Below are 12,938 nucleotides of genomic sequence, written 5' to 3'. Positions count from 1 at the left end.
ACGAATTACTATTAATTTAGTGATATACTGTATTTTATTGTGAAGCAGTGATTACAATTGGGTGAAGGGTAATTAATCTGGAAGCATCCTTAGAACCTAAGAAAACGCTTCGTCACGCTGTGGGAACGCTGATAGTTGTTGTCTGCGTATTTTCGTGAGTATATATATATATTTGTGTATTTTCTCTGCACAGAAATATCTCGCAAAGGTTGTCGATCTGCTCAATCTACTCTCGGAGAAGCTATTGGAATTTGAGTAAGGATTGTCAATCATGTCTATGCTCGATTCCTTCTTCAAACAGCGTTTCAACGCTGCCAAATGGTGATCCCTCATGTTCTTATCCTCTTTGATTTGATTTGATTTGTGCGAATTTGTCCAGGTTTTTCTGTTGATCTCGTTTTGATGATCGCTTGTGATGATTAGTAGATTGTTTGGTGCGAATTGCCCTAATATTTGTAATTTTGTGGTGGTGCACATGATACAGTAAAACTTTGCTGAAGCTCACAATCCCTAGGATTAAGTTACTGAGGAATCGGAGAGAGATTCAGTTAAAGCAGATGCGTAAAGATATTGCTAAGCTACTTGAAACTGGTCAAGAAGCTACAGCCCGGATTCGGGTATTGCCATTATTAGTTTTTCTTAGTTCCTGTTGTTAAATACTTCTGTCTCTGTGGTGTTTGTTGGAATATGCTGTGAAGTTGTGGGGCTGTTGCTGTTTTACTTTTTCAGGTGGAGCATATCATAAGAGAAGAGAAGATGATGGCTGCACAAGAAATAGTTGAGCTCTTTTGTGAGCTTATTGCTGTCCGTCTTCCGATAATTGAAGCACAAAGGTAGTCCCATTTTCTTGGACATTTAATCTTCTATTACAACAGCAATTATGTTCTTGCAACATTCAGGAACTTCAATGGTGGAATTAACTGATATACACTTGTTTCTGTGTTTTGTTTATATTGGACATGGATGCAAAACTCTTGTACTGTTTTCTGTAGTTGGGAATTTCCCTCTTTTTTCAGCATATGCTACGAATTTGTTGGTGTGTGAAAACTGAAAATTTTGGATTTAGTTTTTAATTGTGTGGTTCGACAAAATGGCATACAACCATGTATCTCCTGCTTGTGTTCTATGGCCGTTTATGTGCACTTGGTTTTGAAAATACTGTGTAAGTCCATTTTTCTTGTAAAAAAGATCGACTAGACTACTATCTCTTAAGCTCTTTGCAGGACCTAATATACTCGGTTCTTATTATCAGTTCATGGATGCCTTTACCCAAGTTAACTTCTTCAAAGTTAGGCACCACCCTCAAACATATAGTCTATCGATCATGGCCTCTAAATTGTTGTAATTATCCTTATTTAGTTCTATTTGCTAGTTTCTATGAAATGATAAGAGGTGGAAGTTAGGAACACCATAATCTGTTATTTTTCTTTCTCATTGCTCAATAATATTTCGGAAATTGTTTCAGTGATCCTAGAAATTTTGAAACTAGAAATTTGTTATAGAGCTTCATCCATGACCTCTTCTGAGCATGGGTTACAAATTTCAGGGAATGCCCCCTGGATCTGAAGGAGGCAATTTCCAGTGTATGCTTTGCGGCACCAAGATGTGCTGACCTTCCAGAGTTGCAGCAGGTGCAGATATTGTTTGCCGGAAAATACGGTAAAGAATTTGTCGTGGCTGCAACAGAGCTTCTGCCTGAATGTGGTGTTAATCGGAAGGTAGTACCACTGCTCCTTGCCACAACAATATTATACAAGCCCATTGTGTCCACTTCCTTCCTGTTCAGTCTTTTCACATCTTGAATTACTTTCGAGATTGCAGTTGGTGGAGCTTTTATCGATACGAGCTCCCGCCCCTGATGTAAAGCTGAAGCTGCTAAAGGATATTGCTGAAGAACACCAGCTGGACTGGGATGCAAGTGCTAGTGAAAAGGAATTACTGAAGCCACATGAGGACTTACTGGTAAGAAATTACGGCGACTTTAATACCTACCCATGATCTGTACCGATGTTTGTCTCCTTCACTTTGCAGAATGGGCCAACGCAGTTTGTTTCCGGCTCCAAACTTCCCCTTCCAGAGGAGAAGCACAACGACACTATTTACACAGCACCAGAGCCACCTGTTCATCAACACTCGGATTCTGATGAAGAAGACTACGATATCATCGATTTCCCTGAAGTTCCCAAGGAGCCCTTACAGTCGCATAAAGGCAATGCTTCAGCACCCGAAATGCTACCCTTTCCTGCCTCAGCATTCTCTGATGTTGATGATCAAGAAGAACCAAAATCCACAGGTGCTAACGAAGATCATTCTCACTTGGAGCCTGAGGCTGTGGTGGTGCAAGAGAAATCAACCGTAGAGGAATATGCATCACCCGAAACATCATCTGGTCCACCGGTAGACAAGCAATTTGTGCCGTTCATATCTCCTCCTCCTCCATCACAACCTTCACCATCATTGCCGCCAAGAGAACAAACTTCACCCCCTCCAAATATCTCGAAGACGAAAAGTGACAATGTGGATCTACAGGATGTTCTAGCTGCCGCTCATGCAGCTGCCGAGACGGCTGAGCGCGCTGCAGCAGCTGCTCGGTCTGCAGCTAGCATCGCTCAGCTAAGAATCAGTGAGCTCGCCAAAAACAAGAAAGATGAAGCGTCAGAAGTTCCTTCTGTCGAGAATCCATTCCATCTCAACAAAGTTAAGTCAGATGTGGGGGGAAAGATCGATTTAAGCAAGCAGAACTCAATCAGCGATTCTGACAGCGCTGGCTCTCCTAGCCCCAACAGTGGAGGAGGAAATTACATGAATCATCAACCAACGGCGCATTATGAGCCACAAGTGGGGGTCGATCCATCCTCGCCTGGCACCAATAGAATTCTCCGTCATCATCAACCACAGAGACTACCTTCGATGGACGAAGAACCGTATTTCTCTTATCCAAACCTGTTCACGCCTCAAGGATCAAACCTCAGCTCCCGCCCCGAGTCATTCAAGGATACCAGGTGAGCCCTGATATTACTTTCCATATTATGTATGTTTATATTGCTTCTATATATGGTTATATTGCTCGATGTCTTTGGCCATTCCCGGGGTGTTGTCGTGTGGTGAATCCAAATGTGCATTGGGTATCCTTTTATGATGCTTCAAGATTTTATGCCATTGCAAAGTCCATAGTCTGAGTTGTGTTCTCCTTTAGTCGTCAATTCATACTTTCATATGCACGGAATAGTCTATATCTCTTCGATACTCTTCTCTGCAATAAAAGTATGCTCTCTCTCTCTCTCTCTATATATATATTTGTATGTTTCATTTTAGTGATGTCAGAGTGGGATAGAAAACTAGCTGTTACAAGTCGTGGATGTGTCTGATAGTTTGAACGTGGTGAATGTTGCCTGTCTTGTTTACAGAACTTGTTGGACTAAACTGGATGAAGTTAAAATATGAGGGACTGTGTTCTAAATGTATATAAACATATACAAATAGATAATATATATATATATATATATGTGTGTGTGATTAATGTTAATTAGTTTTATAAGAATATAGAGAGTAATATATGTAAATAATTGTTAAGATAGGATAAGTATAGAAATATGAGATTTTTTGAGAGTATTTGTTTGGGGGATTGAATTTTAAATATACTATTCATTTTATTTTATTTTTCCTAAAATATCAAATTAAACATATATTTTTTATTTTTTATATTATATTAAAAATGAATTTTATATTAAAAATATTATATTAATATTTATTAAAAAAATATAAAAATATAATAATATTGTACTTAAAAGAGTATTAAATAATATAATTTAAATTAAATATAAATATGTAATAGAACACAGCCGCTGCCTGCACTATCTATCTTCTCCCTCTGTCTTCTTCTTTCCCTTATTTTTTTTCTTTTTTTTTTCTTCACGCTGCTACTCTCTATTACCTTCTTTATATATATATATATATATTTTTTACAAATATGGAACCCAACCGCCGGTTCGAACCGGTTGGGCTAGTCTTATCACTAGGCCGATTGAAGCAGGCAGGCAGCCAACAGAATTGATTTCAATCAAGGGTCTTTTATGGCAAAAAAAGGGGGAATAAATAGCAGATAATGTAGATGTATAACGTCAGTACATTGAATTTGAAACTGCCTATTGACTACCACGTGTTTGTTTATGCATTATCGCATCAAATTATGCACCAATTCACTTCTTGCCTGCCAGAACATACAATTTAATGCACCCTACTTCCTAACCAATTAAAGATTGAAATATTGAAATACCTAACCAATTAAAGATTCAAATAAATTATTAAACGATAGAATCAAAATTGATTGAAATTATTTATAATGAATTAAAATTGATAGATTTTTATATTGGAACTAAATTTTAATAAATTTTGATTATATTTTTTCACTTTATTTTAATATTTACAAGTATATAAAAAGAACACTGTTTCATCTCCCAACCTAAAAGCGAAGACCGCTTGTGAAATGACACTTTCACCCCTTGTACTGAAATGTATTTTTAATCGGGTCGGGCGCCCGAGATCCGGCTACCAATTTGGAGCAGTGAGTGCACCGCAGTAACGGTGGAAAAGGGTAAATTTGGATTTTCAGAAAAAGCCACCGCTTTTTAGGGGCGTGAGTTACCGAAGTATTTCTCATTAATTTTCCTAATTATGGTCACCACTCGCCAGTCGCCACCACAGTTTGATGCTTATAATGTTTTTTGGTTTCCTATTTATAGGGCTGGAGTCGCTCGATTGTGATGTAGCAAGGCAGCGAACATCGCCATCCCTTCCGAGGCTAGGTAAGAGCAGAATTTCTGTAGAGGAAGCTCGAGTGAGCTGCGGTTTTATCTGCTTCCTGTTTGGATGAGTGAATGATTTTATGTTTAATGTGTGTGCGGAAGTTTTTTTTATGGTTTTTGGTGAGTTTGATTAATTTTGTTTAGTTTATGCGTGGAAAATGTTTGTTAAGAGTTGTTGTTAGGAGATGGCAGGTGGTGGCGGTAATTTTTGGTGGTTGTTTTGGTCAATTACTGTCGTACAAATGGCGTTGTTGTATAGTAGTTGTTGGAAGGAGGTATTGTTCGGTTTCAAAATTTGGTGTTGGAATGTAAACTGATAATGGCAGTAGGATGATGAAAAGTGATGTTCATAATGATGATGATATTGGCGTTCGTTTTTCCGAGCAGTGTGATGATGGAGCTATTTAAGCGGAATGGTGGTTGATGCTTAGATATGTTTGCTTGGTTGTGATGAATTGTTTGATGGAGATCCTATGAAATTCTACTTAACGATCTTGAAGCATTTTTTGGCGATAGGTGATATTTCTTAGTTGCTCTTTCAATCTCTTGAATTGAATGAGAATAGTGGAGTTAAGCTAAATTTAGATAGTGTGATGACTCTGATGAGAAGAGGTAGTTTGGGTTATGAATACTCTACCAGAATAGTAGAGCTGTTCTTGCTCTGATGTTGAATTGGCTTTCTAGAGGGGAAATTCTGGTTGTGGATGATTCAAATACCTGATCAAGGAATATTTTATCTAAATCTTTCGATCTTCTATTTTGATGTGTTACTTCCATTTATCTATATATGTGTTGTTCATGCTAGCCAGACTTTACACCTTTATTTTGGTTTGTTTTTAAATTTTGATATCATTAGTTCGAGGAGATACAGCTTTTATCTATCCTCATGGTTAGACGTTATCTTGTGGCAGTTAGCAACTTCATATGATGGATGCATCAAATGGTTTGAGATCTTTCGAAGAAACGCATAATGCAGATATAAAATCTTTCTTTGATTCTGCTCCTCCGCTAAAGGATGGTGAGGACATCAAAAGAAAATTAGAAGAATTTTTAGGAAAGAAATTTTCATCCTCAGGTAGGATTGTAGTTTAACTACATTTATACTGCCTGGTGTCTGCGTGTGTGCTAACTACCAGTTCTGACAGTTTACACTTGGATTTGTTTATATATTTATGCAGAAAATGGAAGACCCTGTAGGGTTGTGTGTGTGACATCTGGTGGGACAACTGTTCCTTTAGAACAGCGATGTGTTCGTTACATTGACAATTTCAGCTCAGGACATAGAGGAGCTTCATCCACAGAGCAAGTTACACTTTGCCTAGTTTTCTTAGATGTTTGTGATTTTTGAATCATATCAGACACAAGAAATCTTAATAATAACAAAAATGCAGATATTTTTTGAAGGCTGGCTATGCTGTAATATTTCTATACCGTAGGTGAGTACTCCAGATTTCAGAGATCTGATGCGTTTTTCCTACTTAATTTCCGATGCATTCCCATATTCAGATGTATTCCATGACTTCACATTTGACAATATAATTGGAATGTGTATGTAGAGGAACCTGCCAGCCATATTGCCGGTCTCTGCCAGATGATCCTATGCTTGAATGTTTTGACGTTACTGATGAATCTGGAATCACAGGTTGGTTTTTCAATTTTTATTTTTTTCCCCTGGAACTGTTTCTCAGTTTCTTTTGCAGAGGGATTCTGAACGTATCAATTTGTGTATTTTTTGTGATGTGAATATGATTAACAATTTAAACAATGCTTGATGATATTAGCAGGATATGCTCCAATTTCATCTGACAAGAGTTTCTCTTTTTTTTTTTCCTTTTCAAGTTTTACATATTATGGTCAATATGGGCATTGATTGTGTTGCATGAAACATCAGCTATGTTTTTTTACTGCGCTGTATAATCTTTCACTATGTTTCAGTGCTCCCGAAACATGAAAAAGCAGTGGGGGCAGCCATCAGTGGCAATCGTACAGTAAGGATGATTATTGTCATTGCAACTTTTGTTTACGCTTAATATACATCACTGAGGCTGTTTATTGCAGGCTGTTACTGGAGGCACCTTGTTGAAACTTCCCTTCACAACAATCTTCGAGTATCTTCAGGTTGTTTTATGGCTTTTTTCCTCATCCTTTAATTCCGTTCTTATCATTTTAAGCTATGATATTATTGGAGTTATTGTCCAGACTTAACCGCCATACCTCAAAACAATTGTTAAAAACGGAATTACTAATTAGGAAAAGAAATTGAGTAGCACACTAAGAATAGGGATGTCAGTGATAGATTATGGAATGAACCAAACCGACCATAATTAAATCCAAATTTATTATTCTTGTGTTGGAACTTGGGACTCTGGAAATTTCCTGATTGTGTAAAAACTTGACGGTCTTACATTGAAGATTTATATCGTGAATGTTGTTCTTGAAGAGTTATTTGGATAAAATACAAGTTCATGAGCCTTTATTTGCACATTTCTTTGTCAAATGATTGTTCTTCATCAGCAAATTAAGATATAAATCACTAGGATTAACTGACAAGCTAGAGTGTGTTTAGATGTATTTTGGATGGGGTTGGGTGTTTAGGGTTGTTTTAGTGTTGGATACGGTATTATTGAATAGATAATATACTTTTTATGTAACATTTTAAATGAAAATTAGGTTGTTAAATTATATTACTTTTAGACAAATAATTTTTTTATGAATAGTGCAAAACAAAAGTATACTGACCCTTTATACGCCATAGCCGTGTTCTTAATATCAAAAAGAAAGTTTCCATTTATTATTATATGATATTATTAAAAAGTTGATTCCGAAATAGCTGGATCTATTTGAAGACTAGAAATATTCAAGTCCAATGAGATGTGTTATAACATTTGTTGGTTGCCAAATCAGCTACCTCATTTATCATAGTTGCCAAATTGGCAAAAAAGCATTTGGACTTGTCATTAAGAACATTGGTAACATATTGAATTAGGCTTCCAATGAAAGTTCCTTGTATGTGTTCGAATCAATTTAAATGCTTAGGTTCTATACTAGGAAATGGTTCTCTCTCTATCATATTTATATTTCATTCTTTTTCCATCATGAACTAGCCTCCTCTTGTGTGGTAGAGGTTTTCTGCCAGTTTATGGCTTCATCACCTTTAGATGTCAAATTGCTCGACGATCTAAAAGTTGAACCTACAGGTAGCAATTGGTTATCTACTTGCACTTAGGATACGGTTCTATGTGATGTGCAGATGTTGCAGATGATTGCTCTATCAAGTAGGAGCCTTGGGTCAAATGCATTGTTCTACCTTGCCGCAGCAGTTTCCGATTTTTACGTTCCTTGGGAGTCGATGGTAATGTTCCAATCTACTTCAAATTTTCTTTCTTGGTAAAATGTAACTATTCTAAAACGAGACATACGCTGTGCTTCCCTGCTATATGACCGACTCAATACAGGCAGAACATAAAATTCAATCTGGCTCGGGTCCTCTAGACATGCGGCTTGTTCAGGTCCCAAAAATGCTTTCAGTGCTGAGGAAGGACTGGGCGCCTATGGCCTTTTGCATATCATTTAAGGTTAAGCCTTAATGAAGTCGACATTCTTTTATAGAATTCATGGTAGTGAAGTAAGTTCTTTTCCGACTAACATTTACGTGACACAGCTAGAGACGGATATTAAGATTCTTCTAGAGAAAGCTGCAATGGCTCTGAAGAAGTATGATATGCATATGGTGGTAGCTAATGAACTTCTAACACGCAAAGAGGAAGTCACTGTTGTCACAAAAAGTGGCAACATAACAGTTCAACGAGACAGGACTCAGGCGGGGGCTGATGTAGAAGATCCGCTGGTCAAATTCATAGTCGAGAAGCATTCTGATTATATCAGTTCTACTTCATGATCAAATTCACTACAGCTGCTTCGTACCCACAAATGGGTCAGTTCTTTCGGATGCATTGCAGAGTGCGTGCCTGACTAGAAAACTTCTTACCTAATTCTGATATTGAAGAATGAAATATGAAAAACACTTCTTTGTTATGATTTGAGCTTCCATTATCAATGAATTCCATTGTTTTCTAAACCAAATACTATTATTTTCTCTGCTCTTTCGAATAATGGCATCTTCAGGAATATATATAACTGTTGCATGATTGTAGGGAGACTCATAGAAACAATGGTAATATAAGATAGACATGTTAACAATATATATGTACAGGTTAAGAGACTACAAAATCACCTTACAAAGCCGATAGCATTGGGGAAGAAACTAACCAGGTGGAGGGTCATCACTAAGTAGTTCTTCTCCGTCTTTATCAAGTTCAAGACCCTCTTCTGCCAGAAGCTGCCCTATGATCTTCTTCCTGTCTTCTTCGGCCTTTTTTCGCATTAAATCCCTTTTCTTGAGGATGAGCGTATGTCTTCTTAGGGTGTTGTGGAAGTACTCCGTAGACGCCTTTTTCTCTTTCACCCGTATCTTCCTTTCTTCCTCCGGATCGATCTGATTATGCATCAGTTATTATATACACGTCTTAAGAATACTACCAATCTCCTCCTACATTAATAGTGTTTTATACAGTGGAGCATTTAACATTCCAAAATTCTTCTATATGGTGCATTGAATTTTTTTTAAAACACAGTTTGGCAGAAAATATATACATTGCCCTTTTTTCTGTCTCACACTGCAAATATTTGTAAGTCCATTGGGAGAAACTCTTTTCAAAGCTGATCAGTTCTGTGGTAACTGGTAAAGGGTGTTCAACTTTTTTGTAACAAGCAATAAAGATATGTCGAACAATACCTTGGAGCGAGCAAGGCGACGTGCGCGCAGATTCAGTTCACGCTGCTGTTGCTCAGCCCAAGCTGCTATCGCCATATCACCTCTTTGGTCGAATGCCTTTCGCTTTTTAATCAGCCACTCCATCCATGCTTCGGATGCCTGACATATAACACACGTATACTCTCGATCAACATTTTCATGAGCCACAAAGGTGTATAGAAGATTATCCTATCGAAACTGCACACAGAACACATAATACACAACTGATGCAGGAGTACAACAAAATGCTGATTCATTTGTTAGAGTGGCCTTTCTCCGTAGCGGTCTTCTAAAACAAAAAATTAACCATCCACAAGACTCGAGCATCAAAATAAGGCTCAAAAGCATTTCCAAATTTTATCCTTAAAAATAATTATGCATGAAAATGGTGCAGTGTTGGAAATAATCAACTGGTATACAAATTTCACCTTCATTGGGTTCACACGATTGTCAGTATCGTATTTCCTCCGCCTCTCCACATCTACAAGAAGCTCATAAGCAGCTTGAATCTTTATAAATCGAGCCTCGGCTGTTTCTCCTTCCTCTAAGGTCCCTTTACCGTCATAAACTTCATACATAAACAACATACATTAGCCCAAATCATAATGAAGAATGAAAAGAGATATATGATGTTTCTCCAATTCATCTATTTTTAAGCTCTGGGACTATTTTGTGCAGTTACGTGCCGCTCAACATGAATCAGTTTTACATTCCAACCAAATATTCTCATTTTGATAACAAATAAAGGACCCAATATTCTCTTGCATTTGTTATCAGGGATCCCATGATGTGATATAACACACTAGTCAACTTTCATTGGATGATCAACAGGCCTAAAAAAATAGCTCTTGATGGCTTCTAGTGCAACAATCTGAAATTGATATTGCTAAAGTTGATTAAACAAGTAATAGCACAGTTGTCAATGGCACGTGGCGCAGGTAATGGAGCCATAGCGTGCACCCTGCGCAACATCAACACTTGACAAAATGTTATAAGTAATTAAATATACATATACTATTAATGAATTTATAATTAAGATCCAAACGTTTTTAGAAGAAAAGGCGAAAAATGCTCATGGCATCCACCATAAATTATTTTACAGAACTAAGACACCTATGATGCTGAAGGGATTTTTCAATGAAGACACTAGGAGAAGAGGTGCAAAGTACTAAGACATTTGCAGATCTTCATCTAATTTTCAACAAAGCATCAAGCCACAATAAAAAAACATGCTAACAAAGTATAGGGACAAACCATCAGGGTGATAAAACTTTGCCAAGCGCCTGTAGGCCACTTTTATTTGTTCTTCATCAGCATCTCTGTCCAATTCTGCATTTTAAAAAGTTATAAATTGTGCATCAGTCACCACTCACAGAAACAGGATAAACAGCAACAGAGAATGAATTAGACACTAGAAAGAAGGACACAATAGTAAGAGGATTAGATGTATTGTGATCCACCACATAAAACTGCCTGAAAGAATTTCCAATAAGGTATAAATTGAGTTAAAACAAAAGGGGTGAGAAGGGAGACATGCAAACCAAACAAAAACTGATGTTTTCCAATTGATTCTATAATTGTTGAGCCAATTTCATTCCTAGCTCAACTAGAAAATGTCTTGGGAGATTCAAACATAGCAATAAATATAGATGCTTTTGGCTCCTCTATGCATCAGTTCATAATATAGCATAAGGTCGGTCCTTAGAGGAATTTAAAACCTCCAGTTGATCAACCTATGGCCTGGAAGCTGAAGGATATAGAATCAGCTTTCGTGGAGGCCTGAAATGTTCTGCTAGGTCAATACATATTGTTACTTGATTCATATCATCATAAAGTGTTCATGTAAATATGAGTGTTTGCTGATAGCCAGGACAGCTGTAATACACACACCAAGAAAGTGCCAAATAATTAATAGAATCATGATTATTTGTAGCACTTTCCTCCTCATGATTACAACACATATCATGGCATCCTATTGCTTGGATTCAGAATTTGAGAACGTCATACTTTTTCAATTACATCTTTTCTAAAATTATAAACCTATTTCAACTTCACGCTCAATGAATTTTTGATCTTCTAGAATGGGAAAAAGGCATTTTCATCTAATTCAGCCTTATCTTATTCTGAGCCTTCCAACCTATTACAAAAAGTAGATAATAGAACAACATATTTGACCAATACAGATCAAAAACTAAATAGAAGCAAGCTGTTCCAACATTATTGATCTCTCATATTAAGAACAGCAATCGTTCAGCTTTTTAGGCGAGCAAGCATATTCAACAAACAGTCCTAATCAACATCTTAACAGGGACGTGGCTAAGTTAGCCACACACAACCAAACATCAAAAGTTTGGCAAACATTGTGTCGTTCCAATCACACTCAAATCACAACATTTCAGCAGAGCCACCGAAAACAAAAAGAGTTGCTAAAAGCGAAATCAATCGACGCGCACAGACATTTACCGAGTGTTTCATAAGGAGATTTAGAGTCAGTCCAATTGGAAGCCTTGGTCCCCACCATCCTCCGCTGCCGATGCAATCTCAATCGCGGATCATACTTCCTGTCCGCACCCAATCTATCAAACCAAACCGCGAACACAGATGACGAATATGCCGAACTAGCTCTATAGCTACAATTCCGTTCCCCAACAAACGAAACCCTAACCACCGCCCTGTAGCAGCACGCCATGGACGACAACATCGCATGCGGCCTGCATATCGCCCTCAAATTGCTCATCTCCTCCGACTGGAACAGACCGATTAAGCCCGATTTTTTATTGCGGCAGAAGATTTCGCGCAATTATTATTATTATTAATTTTATTTTTTTCAAAATTTGTGGATCATTTGGCTCCAAAACTCACGACAGTTGGGGACGGAAGCTATCGATCAAAAGACTCTTCTGCCCTTGTCGTTGCTCTGCCTTTTATCTGGGCCAATAATGAGATGGCCCATCTATAAATATATAGGCTCAATTTATTAGATAATTTGGGCCCAACACAAACTAGAAACCACAAAAAGCCATTGACAATCTAATAGTTTCTTTTAAAAAAAACAAAAAAACAAAAAGAGATAAATACTTAAAATTTCACAAAAATCTTCGAACAATTTTTTTTTTTTTTTTTTACTATCGAGTAAATTTATAATCTATTTAATAGTACTTATTCACAATTTTCTTATTCTTAATTTAATAAATAGTAACTATTTTATTACTATTTCTTATATTTACTTTATTATTTATTAATCAACGTCTTATCAAAATTTTCATAATACTTTAATATTCTTTTCATATTTTACTTTAATATTAAAATGCATATTTTTA

At 37.0% G+C, this 12,938-nt stretch overlaps 2 protein-coding genes across 3 annotated transcripts; one reads left to right on the top strand and one right to left on the bottom strand.

Moving 5' to 3' along the window:
• Positions 1-67: 67 nt before the first annotated feature.
• LOC127246359 (phosphopantothenate--cysteine ligase 2-like) lies at positions 68-8,843 on the top strand. Of its 2 annotated transcripts, XM_051267673.1 has the most exons (11): positions 2,939-3,002; positions 4,743-4,805; positions 5,717-5,880; positions 5,984-6,107; positions 6,197-6,241; positions 6,362-6,447; positions 6,741-6,793; positions 6,864-6,923; positions 8,056-8,157; positions 8,261-8,380; positions 8,467-8,843. In XM_051267673.1, the coding sequence occupies exons 3-11, from the start codon at positions 5,730-5,732 to the stop codon at positions 8,701-8,703; spliced, it is 978 nt and encodes a 325-aa protein (XP_051123630.1). In that variant the 5' UTR covers positions 2,939-3,002; positions 4,743-4,805; positions 5,717-5,729; the 3' UTR covers positions 8,704-8,843. The 2 variants fall into 2 exon arrangements, with proteins under 2 accessions (XP_051123629.1, XP_051123630.1); XM_051267672.1 differs by lacking the exons at positions 5,984-6,107; positions 6,197-6,241; positions 6,362-6,447; ... (3 more) ...; positions 8,261-8,380; positions 8,467-8,843 and adding exons at positions 68-321; positions 485-617; positions 730-833; positions 1,547-1,718; positions 1,822-1,962 and having other exon boundaries at positions 2,032-3,002; positions 5,717-5,865.
• Positions 8,844-8,970: 127 nt separating this feature from the next.
• On the bottom strand, positions 8,971-12,437 carry LOC127246360 (pre-mRNA-splicing factor cwf23-like). Its single transcript, XM_051267674.1, has 5 exons — positions 12,082-12,437; positions 10,873-10,947; positions 10,047-10,186; positions 9,601-9,738; positions 8,971-9,300 (listed from the first exon to the last, which is right to left on the bottom strand). The coding sequence occupies exons 1-5, from the start codon at positions 12,353-12,355 to the stop codon at positions 9,070-9,072; spliced, it is 858 nt and encodes a 285-aa protein (XP_051123631.1). The 5' UTR covers positions 12,356-12,437; the 3' UTR covers positions 8,971-9,069.
• Positions 12,438-12,938: the final 501 nt, after the last annotated feature.

The sequence above is a fragment of the Andrographis paniculata genome, unplaced genomic scaffold, assembly GCF_009805555.1.
Source record: "Andrographis paniculata isolate CXL003 unplaced genomic scaffold, ASM980555v1 Contig30END, whole genome shotgun sequence".
Taxonomy (NCBI): Eukaryota; Viridiplantae; Streptophyta; class Magnoliopsida; order Lamiales; family Acanthaceae; genus Andrographis; species Andrographis paniculata.
This window is presented reverse-complemented; position numbering and strand designations above follow the sequence as displayed.

Coding starts and splice junctions, on each gene's coding strand:
- LOC127246360 (XM_051267674.1), bottom strand. CDS start 12,355: ATGAGCAATTTGAGGGCGATATGCAGGCCGCATGCGATGTTGTCGTCC. Junction 10,948..12,081: donor ATCTCCTTATGAAACACTCG/GTAAATGTCTGT, acceptor TTTAAAATGCAG/AATTGGACAGAGATGCTGAT. Junction 10,187..10,872: donor AAAGTTTTATCACCCTGATG/GTTTGTCCCTAT, acceptor TTATGTATGAAG/TTTATGACGGTAAAGGGACC.
- LOC127246359 (XM_051267672.1), top strand. CDS start 272: ATGTCTATGCTCGATTCCTTCTTCAAACAGCGTTTCAACGCTGCCAAA. Junction 322..484: donor CGTTTCAACGCTGCCAAATG/GTGATCCCTCAT, acceptor CACATGATACAG/TAAAACTTTGCTGAAGCTCA. Junction 1,719..1,821: donor AATGTGGTGTTAATCGGAAG/GTAGTACCACTG, acceptor TCGAGATTGCAG/TTGGTGGAGCTTTTATCGAT.